This window comes from Eptesicus fuscus, chromosome 20 (genome assembly GCF_027574615.1).
Source record: "Eptesicus fuscus isolate TK198812 chromosome 20, DD_ASM_mEF_20220401, whole genome shotgun sequence".
In the NCBI taxonomy this organism is placed as follows: Eukaryota; Metazoa; Chordata; class Mammalia; order Chiroptera; family Vespertilionidae; genus Eptesicus; species Eptesicus fuscus.
Window position 1 is genome coordinate 36292429 of NC_072492.1, and position 10131 is coordinate 36302559.

A 10131-nucleotide genomic window follows, 5' to 3' on the forward strand; every position below is an offset into this window, starting at 1 on the left:
GCTGCCGCCGTGCGAGGCGGTGCGCTGGGCCCCGGTCGGGGCGGTGGCCGAGGCCGGGCCTGGGGCGACTGCGTTCTCGGAAGAGGCGGCTGCCGAGGACCCCGGCGCGGCCCCGGGCTCCCCGCCCGACTCTCCGGGCCGGACACTGCGGCGGCTGCGGGCCGAGCGGCGGCGGCTGGACTCGGCGCTGCTCGCGCTGTCCTCGCACTTTGCGCAGGTGCAGTTCCGCTTGCGCCAGGTGGTGCGCGGGGCGCCGGCGGAGCAGCAGCGCCTCCTGCGCGAGCTCGAGGACTTCGCCTTCCGCGGCTGCCCTCATGTCCTGGGTTATGGGGAGCCCGAGGACCCCGCCTGCGACGGGAGCGACGGGCTGCCGGGGGACCGGCCACGGTTGCGGGGCGAGGACCAGGTGAGCAGCAGGGGCCGGGCCCCGAGGGGTATGGAGGAGGAGGGGTCGGGTGGGTGGCGATGCTGACGAGGATGGAGGTAGCAGTGGCGAGAAGCCGACCTGTCTAGGTGAGTACGCGCGTCCGAGACGTGAAGCTTGAGACAGGGGTGTGGACAGGAGGACAAAAAGGCCTGGGAACCCGTGGAGAGAGGTGTCCACCGAAGGTGTGATGACCTGAAGGGCAAAGGAGCGGTGGGCGAAGAGAGTATGGAGAGGGCAACAGAGCAGCCAACCAAAGCAATGCTACTTCCGCTCACCTTGCAGTCACCTTATCAAACACCTGGCACATTTGCTGATAGGGTGCCCCGACCCTGGGGATTGGGAAAATTGGCGGGTGAAGAGCAAGTGAATTGGAAATCGTGGAAAATTAGATCTACGCTCTGTCGGTGTTTTCCTGGAATCTAGAGAATCTTTCATCTTTAGACTCTTGTCTGAGTGAGAGCTTTGGTGAACAACAGGGTATCTTAGTCATTAAAAGGAACACAACTCCTGGTTACATGAATTTTCTAATGCTGGTATTTTAAAAACTCCTTCCCCATCCTTCTTAGTAACTAGATATGCTAAATGAGATTCCATTGGTAACTGACAAGATTCAGTCCGTTAGCCTACCTCAAGAAGTTATGAGAGTCTGTATACCACACCAAGGGCACGTTCCCTTACAGTCTATGAATCCCTGGAAATACGCAGTTGTAGATACGTGTTGAAGAGACTTACTGTCTTTTCTCCTCTCTGAAATCAATTTATTTATACATATAAATAAATTGATTTCAGAGAGGAAGGGAGAGAGAGATAGAAACATCAATGATGAGAGAGAATCATTGAATGGCTACCTCCTGCACGCCCCCTACTGGGGATCGAGCCCACAACCCCGGGCAGGTGCCCTGGGCTGGAATTGAACCTGGACCCTTCAGTCCGCATGCCAACGCTCTGTTCACTGAGCCAAACCAGCTAGGGCTACCACCTTTTTATTCTTTTTTTTTTTTAATGTATTTTATTGGTGTTTTTTTAAAATATATTTTATTGATTTTTTTACAGAGAGGAAGAGAGAGGGATAGAGAGTTAGAAACATCAATGAGAGAGAAACTTCGATCAGCTGCCTCTTGCACACCCCCTACTGGGGATGTGCCTGAAACCAAGGTACATGCCCTTGACCGGAATCGAACCTGGGACCCTTGAGTCCAAAGGCCGACACTCTATCCACTGAGCCAAACCGGTTAGGGCCCACCTTTTTATTCTTAAAGCTACAACCCACATGTGCTTTCTTCCCACTTAAATTGGTTTTAACCAAGAAGATTTATCAATAGCAGATACTGAATTATTTTCATCTGAAATGTTTCTAATGCAATCCTGTGTTTACTGTTCCACCCTTCTTTCCAAATACCCACAGTTCCTTGCACAAACAAGGAGCAGCCACGTCAAATTGCCAGACTCTTAAGGAATAGAAAGGATAGAAAGAATCACTGTGGGCAGGCCCTGTTCAGATGTGAGGAGCACCAAAGGTTCTCTGTGGATTTGCTCTTTTGATTGTTCATTTTCACTTTCAAAAACAGAGAACAACTTTGAAAAAAATATGTAGTGTTCAAAAGTATCTAATCAACAGCTGTGATCTTGTGTACAAATATTGATACAAGAACAGGTAGTGGGGGATATATGTGAACCAAATGATTTACTTCTTATCAGTTCCTGATTTTTTTAAACCAGTATTTTATCTCACTTCACACTGGAAATTATTTCTGTTATTTCCTGCCTTGCACCAGAGCTCCTTGTTCTATTAAGCTTGTTTGCTCACATTCCAATAAATAACATACTAGAACTATTATGGCAAAGTTCACCATTCTCATGAAAATGGAGTCAGGATTTATAGCTGGTTTCTTCCTTCCTTGTTTTCATAAAGTTGGGGTACAGTGAAAACACAAAGTTTACCCAGTCGTGCTCCTTAAGCTGGTTAGACTTCTAGTCAGAGTTCATTACACTAGTCCCTGCTTATCCAAGGGAAATATGTTTGAAGACCCTTAGTGGATGCCTGATACCTCGGATAGTACTGAACATACATACTGTGTTTTTTCCTATATTTACTTACCTATGATAAGGTTTAATTTTTCAATTAAGCACAATAAGAGATTAACAACAATAACTACTAATGAAATAGAACAATTATGACAATATACTGTAATAAAAGTTTTGTGAATGACTTTGGGCCTATAGTAAGTAAAGGAAGGATTACCTGAATACAAGCACTGTAATACTGCAACAGTCCAAATAACCAAAACGATTACTAAGTGACTAATGGGTGGGTAGTGGATACGGCATGGATACCTAGATACTCTGGACAAGGGGAAGATTCAGGCTCAGGATTTCATAATGCTACTCAGAAGAGTACACAGTTTAAAACTTTTGCATTGCTTATTTCTGGAATTTTCTATTTAATACTTTTGGACCTTGGTTAACTGCAGGTAACTGAAATCACAGAAGGCAAAACTGAGGATAGGAGGGCTATTGTGTTTGGAATATGCCTTTCTGTATGTGATTCAATAACATAAAACAAATGTGTATTGAGAGTTTACCCTGTGCTAGGCACTGTGCTAGGCCTTGAGAGTACAAAGCCAAGGCCCTTGCCTGTAAGGAGCTCATAGACTGGGGGAGACAGAATCCTAAACAAATAATTATAATGTGACATGAGCTAGAGTAGAAGTGTGTACAAAATACAGTGGAAGGAATGATCAGTTCTGCCTGGGAAAATCAAGGAAACCTTCTTTTAAAGGATAGCTTAAACCTGCACTAAGACAGGAAGAGAAAAAGGATTCTAAGAAAACACTCAGAAAGGATTGCAGAGGGAGTATCCTGAGAAAAGGCTTGCTTTCATGTTGAATAAAGGTAAAGCAAGAGCATTGATTTTTAAATAACTTGAACAAAAAGTTAACTTGTTTTTCATTTGTCCTCCCTCATACCTTACTTCTGGAGGGCTTGGTAAGTACCATTTTAAGGTTAAATTTAATATCCTATAGACTTCTAGTTTGAAATGCAGCCCTATCCCTGCATAATGTGCTGGGTTTGCTTTGTTTTGCTGCTCAAGAAAGGCATGGGAAAACCAGTATTTGAGTATACATTGGCAAGACTTTGCCACCCTGAAGGGATTATAATCATTTAAATGCGGAAACTACCTGGTGGCCAACAGTGGGAAAGGGAATCACTGCTCAGGGAAACTTACCAAACATTCTTTTTAAAAAAACACTATTACCTTCCCACCCCCATTACTTGGCTTTGGATTCTTTATTGCCCCAGGTATCTGCATGTAGTCTTTTGATTTTGTAGATGTCTATAAAATATTGAATGGACTTTGAATCTTAAAAAAAAACTGGTGCCCTGGCCAGTTTGGCTCAGTGGATAGAGTGTCGGCCTGCAGACTCAAGGGCATGTACCTTGGTTTCGGGCACATCCCCAGTGGGAAGTGTGCAGGAGGCAGCTGATTGATGTTTCTTTCTCATCAATGTTTCTAACTCTCTATCCCTCTCCCTTCCTCTCTGTAAAAAATCAATTTAAAAAAAAACCACTGGTTATGAGTTATAAAGCCTTTCTCTACACCCTTACCTCCAGATTCTCTGCAGAACATATTCAGGAGTTGGTTATGGAAGATGGCATGGCTAATTCCTGGGAGGCTGTCTTGGCTAAGATAAGTTGTCTCACTCCTAATAGACCTTTGAGGGGGAAAAAAAACACAATCTTAACAAAAGGCCCCATTGTATTCATATCCTATTTCCAATGAGAGACAAATATTTTCTTAAAGAAAACACATTTAATAAATTTCCCTGTATGAAATAATTATTCTTATTTTTGAGTCTATCTTATAAATTCTGTATTTCATCTGGATTATTTGGAAATGTCTTATATTTTGCTAGTCATTATTGGCTTGAGAGGATTCTTGAGGTGCCCTGAATTTTCCTTTTCCTATGAAATAAACCTAAGTATTTTCTCATCTTAGAGTGAGCAGGAGAAACGGGAACGTCTGGAAACCCAAAGGGAGAAGCAGAAAGAACTGATACTGCAGCTCAAAACCCAACTAGATGATCTGGAAACATTTGCCTATCAAGAGGGCAATTACGATTCCCTACCACAGTCTGTGGTCTTGGAAAGACAGCGGGTAAGTAGATGCCACCACTACCTAAACACTGTTCCTTCCAGTGTTTATTCTTCCCAGCATTTATTCTCTCCTAAATTGTTTGTCCTGGGCCTTACTGAGAATCCCTTTGCTGGCCCAAATCAAAGGAAATTTTACTATTACAGTCCTTATTCACACATGGAAACACGAGTTCCAAAGCTTTATAATATGATGATTGAGCTCTACCTTTTTGTTGATTATTATTAATAACTAGAGGCCCAGTGCACAAAATTTGTGCATGGGGGGGGGCAGTGTCCCTCAGTCCAGCCTGCACCCTCTCCAATCTGGGACCCCTCTCACAATCCAGGACTGCTGGCTCCTAACCACTCTCCTGCCTGCCTGCCTGATTGCCCCTAACCACTTATGCCTGCCAGCCTGATTGCCTCCTAACCACTCCCCTGCCAGCCTGATTGATGCCTAACTGCTCCCCTGCTGGCCCAATCGCCCCAACTGCCCTCCCCTGCCAGCCTGGTGGCCCCCAACTGCCCTCCCCTGCAGGCCTGGTTGCCCCCAACTGCCCTCCCCTGCTAGCCATCTTGTGGCGACCATCTTGTGACATGGGGGCAGCCATCTTGTGATGACATGAGGGCATTGCATGAGGGCACGAGAGCCATCTAGGCTCTTATTAGTATAGATAGTAGTAGTAATAAGTAATACTTTCTTTCATTTGATCATTAAAATAGTTCTATTTGGGCAGATCATACTATGTAAACTAGCTTTTCCCCCACAATCAGTTGATAAATATACCAGGAATCCAGACTGACTTTAATGCTGTATTTATTTAAACAACTTCTGGGTATGCAGGTAAATCAGCTAGTAGAAATACAGCTACAGCCTCCCCTACATGTTTGTCTCTCCTTTCGATGTGCCTATTTCTCTGCCTGGGTTGGAGTTGCATTACCAAGATTTCATTGTTCCTAATATTGTCAGTAGGATATTTTGGCTGTAATATACCTTAATGTTTTGTGAAAATTTTTCTTTAGTTACTTAGAGTAGAACAAGAAGGGATGAGAAGGACTAGAAACTAAGAGAAACCAGTATTTATTCTCTTGGAGACATTGGGGGAAGCTAAGTATGAGGCTTTTTGGATCATCAGCCACTTTGGATTATTCATACTGTTAGTCACCTAAGTGAAAGTTGCCTAGCCCAGTAGAACATTTGTAGTTAGAAGAGCCATTTCTGTCAGACAGGAACCAAAGGTTCTTGTTACTCCCAGAGAAGTAAAGGTCTATCCTTACCTAATAAGCAATTACATCATTTCTCTCACGAATTTGATCGTTCTTTGTGTCTTTGATTTCTATTTAAGGGTAGGAGGTATACCAGTAAAGATTATCTTTCTTCCTAACCTTCTCCCTGAAAATTCCAAAGGGTGTGCTCATTGCTTGTGGTCTTGATAGGTGATCATAGATGAATTAATAAAGAAACTGGACATGAATCTGAATGAGGACATCAGTTCACTGACTACTGAAGAGCTTCGGCAACGTGTTGATGCAGCTGTGGCTCAGATTGTAAATCCAGCCCGAGTGAAAGAACAGTTGGTTGAGCAGCTGAAAACTCAGATCCGAGATCTCGAGATGTTTATCAACTTCATCCAAGGTCAGAGGGGGGTGGACAGATGTGATAATTATATATATTACTAGAGGCCCGGTGCACGAAATTCCAAAGCCTCCCTCCTGCTCTCTGTGGCTGTAGCCATCTTGGTTGGGTTTATTTGCATATTTGCTCCTGATTGGCTGGTGGGCGTGGTTTATGGGTATAGCGGAGTGATGGTTACTTTGCATATTACTCTTTTATTAGGTAGGATAAGTACTAATACCTAAAGGTGCCAGTCTTGATGTACTCTTTAAAGGGTTTGATCCCTTAGTAAGGGAGCTAGCATGGTGAGTAACCAGATAGCTAAAATCTCACTCTGCCATTCACTGGCTTCATGTCCTTGAGCAGGTTCCTAACCTCTCTAGTCCCACTCTCCTCACCCATAAAATGATTCATGCTTTCTTCACTCAGCGAATATTTTTTGAGCCAACTACTATATACCAGTCACTGTTTTATGCAATTAAGTAAGATATATTTGTAAGTCTTGTCATGTAGTAGGCACTAGTAAATATTCTTTCTTTGAAAATCTGCCATCAAGGGGCTAAAGAAGTATCTTCTCTTTGTAACTTCTGATTATAGATGAAGTGGGAAACCCACTGCAGACGGATAATGGACACTGTGAGTGCAAGGCCAGTGGGAAGACGGGGAATGGCTCCACCAGACCTGGCAGCAGCAGACTGCCTCCTAGAAACAGCAAACGTAAGTACAGCTCCCAGATTAGGCAAATCTATAGAGACAGAAAATAGATCAGTAGTTGCTGAGGGCTTGGGAGGTTGGAAAGAAGGGTAATGGAGAATGCTAATGGTACATGGTTTATTTTGGGGATGATGGATACACAATTCTCTGAATATACTAAAAAACCACTGAATTGTACACTTTAAATAGGTGAATTGTATGATATGTGAATTATATTTCAATATAGTTGTTATTAACCCAAAAAAAGGGAAGTCCCGTGACATCCTTGGGTGCTCTTGGCTTCATGTGGGACCTATATATAGCTCAAAAGCAATACTTGATCTCAACTTGTGACTTATTGAATGTACTTCTGTGCTATTATGGCCCTAACTGATGAGTGTTGCGTTTTCCAAACAGCAAAGGCAGAAGATGTGAAGAAAGTGCGGGAGACGGGGCTGCACCTGATGCGGCGAGCACTGGCAGTGCTCCAGATCTTTGCTGTTAGCCAGTTTGGCTGTGCCACAGGCCACATCCCACAAACCCTGTGGCCAACGGGCCAGGCTGACAGGGACTACTCTCCCTTACTGAAGAGGCTGGAGGTGTCAGTAGACAGAGTGAAGCAGCTAGCCCTAAGGCAACAGCCTTACGGCCACGTCATCACCTCTGCCAACCTCCAGGACCTCTCTCTGGGAGGCAAGGACGAGCTGACTACAGCTGTGCGAAAGGAGCTGACAGTGGCCATGAGGGACCTGCTGGCCCACGGACTGTATGCCTCGTCACCAGGGATGAGCCTCGTCATGGCCCCCATTGCTTGTTTGCTGCCAGCCTTCTCCTCGGCCCCCGAGGCCATGCATCCCTGGGAGCTCTTTGTAAAGTACTACCATGCGAAGAATGGCCGCGCTTACGTGGAATCCCCAGCCCGGAAGCTCTCCCAGTCCTTTGCCCTGCCTGTTATGGGAGGCACTGCTATGACTCCCAAACAGAGTCTACTGACAGCCATCCATATGGTGCTGACAGAGCATGACCCTTTTAAGCGCAGTGCAGACTCAGAGTTGAAGGCCTTGGTGTGCATGGCACTAAATGAGCAGCGTCTCGTGTCCTGGGTGAACCTTATCTGCAAGTCGGCATCACTCATCGAGCGCCACTACCAGCCCTGGAGCTACATGGCACACACAGGCTTTGAGAGTGCCCTCAACCTGCTCAGTCGCCTCAGCAGCCTCAAGTTCAGCCTCCCTGTCGACCTGGCTGTGCGCCAGCTCAAGAACATCAAGGATGCCTTTTGATGATAGTGCGCTGGCCCTACCCCAGCACCTTGTTCAGTAAAGATAGATGGTTAGTCTTCTAAGATAGGAACAGAGAGTAGGAGGAAGGGTTAAAGATGTTCCCCTAGCCGAATGACTGCAAAGTCTGTTTTATTTAAAGGTTCTTCCCTGGTGTGTACCCACAGTGTACCTGTGGCACATATATTTGAGCCTACGTAAAAGAAATTAGTCATGGCATATAGTTAATGTACCAATTCCTCATGCCAGGTATAAATTTTAGAAAATCCAGGTTTCTCTAACCATTCTCTTTATGACAGTGAGTGACAATATGAGTGAGTTGATAGTCTTGGAAGAATTAGACTTGAGACTGCTATTGGTTACGTTGGGAGCCAAGGTTCAGGGGAGGCTGTGTATATTCCATAGCTGCCTCTAAACTAGGAATGGGAATAGTCTGAGACTAGCATTTCTAAGGGAGTTAACTACAAGTTAATTTTAGTATGATCCCTTTAAGAATTGAAGTTTGTTCCTGACAAGGTGGTCCTCTTCACACAGCACAGACAATACTTTTGTTTCGTTTTGGAGAGGACTGTTTATAAAGAATGACAACCATTGTCTGGTACCATGTCCTCTGGCAAGTAACCTTTCCTCTGTACACCTCCCAAGGACATGCTGACAGTGTTCTGAGTAGACCTGTTAGAAGTATACTTCTCAAGAGAACCCTTGCCAAACTGAATCAAGTGTGGATAGGAAAACACATCAGTGACCAACAGCAACTTCTTCCTGGGCTGTGATTCCGTTTGTCTTGGAGGCTGGATGGTGGAGGAGGTCTGATCTTGTGATAAGGACGACAGTGGGGGGTGGGAAATATGCCAGATTGCTGTTGAACACTTCATTGTAAAACTGACTCTAGAACGGCCCAGTTTGGTCCTCAGTATTTTAGCCTTTTTAGTTTCTATGTCATTCAGCCTGCATACTACTCCAGGACTGACCAAAGATGGGCAAATTGTATCACTTTCTAGAAAACCAAATGAGTTCCAACACTACTGATTCAGCATTGTTTCATGTATTAAATTGGCAGCTGCACTTTATGTCTGCACTATTACATAGTGCATTTTAACTTAATTTTTCCAGCAACATGTTATTTAAGATGTATTGTTGAGAATTCATTAGAATTAGTTCTCCTGTGTGAAGCAGAATAAATGTATAATGTTGTGGAAAATGATATATCTGTGGTTGCTAATAAAATATAGTATTTTGTGTAGATTCTCTGTAAGGACCTCAGAGCCCCTTGGCGTTGATTTATAAGTCCATGGGCATTATCTGATCCAGACCATTTCCTCGAGCTGTGCCTGGCTCCTGGCCATTCTGCCTCTTCTCTAACCTCTACCCTGGATCAACACAGCTTTGGTGGTAGTTTTCGTCTCCGTAAATAAATTCGCTAAAAAGTGCTCTTGGCTTTATCATCCCATCTCACCCAGGCCAGCAGTCCCATCCCCACAACAGGTGTCACCACACCTGCCACTTTAGGAATTGGCACTTTTAAACCTATTTGGATATTATTTAGGGTGGGTAATAACTGCTATAGTCATATGGCATAGCCCTGTATCACACCAGTATTATCTTTTTCTAATCCTCAAAAACTAATTTGTATTAAGGCTTTGTGCTAGCATCATGGGAAGCATTTTTGTTTGTGTTAATCCTAATTTTTTAAATTTTAAAGAGAAACATTAATGATGGGAAAGAATCATTAATCGGCTGCCTCCTGCATGCCCCTACTGGGGATCTAGCCTGTAACTCGGGCATGTGCCCTGACTGGGAATCGATCCGGAGACCTCTTGGTTCATGGGTGGATGCTCAACCACTGAGCCACACAGGCCAGGCTATTAAATTAAATTCTCACGATTTGTTAGGTAGGACAGCATTATTCCCATTTTATAGCCGAGGAAACTAAACTGCAGGAAGGTTGTCTAGGTATACATGATGAAAGAGCTGGGATTTGA

General features: G+C 44.4%; 1 protein-coding gene across 1 annotated transcript in view; it reads left to right on the forward strand.

Moving 5' to 3' along the window:
- Window positions 1-9392, forward strand: part of RUNDC1 (RUN domain containing 1) — a 9492-nt gene extending 100 nt beyond the window's left edge. Inside the window, exons 1-5 of the mRNA XM_054709055.1 lie at window positions 1-406; window positions 4425-4583; window positions 5999-6197; window positions 6774-6893; window positions 7287-9392. The exon at window positions 1-406 is cut by the window's left edge and continues 100 nt beyond it. Of these exons, the coding sequence (XP_054565030.1) occupies window positions 1-406; window positions 4425-4583; window positions 5999-6197; window positions 6774-6893; window positions 7287-8152 (1750 nt within the window). The 3' untranslated portion in view covers window positions 8153-9392. The remainder of the gene's footprint in view (window positions 407-4424; window positions 4584-5998; window positions 6198-6773; window positions 6894-7286) is intronic.
- Window positions 9393-10131: the final 739 nt, after the last annotated feature.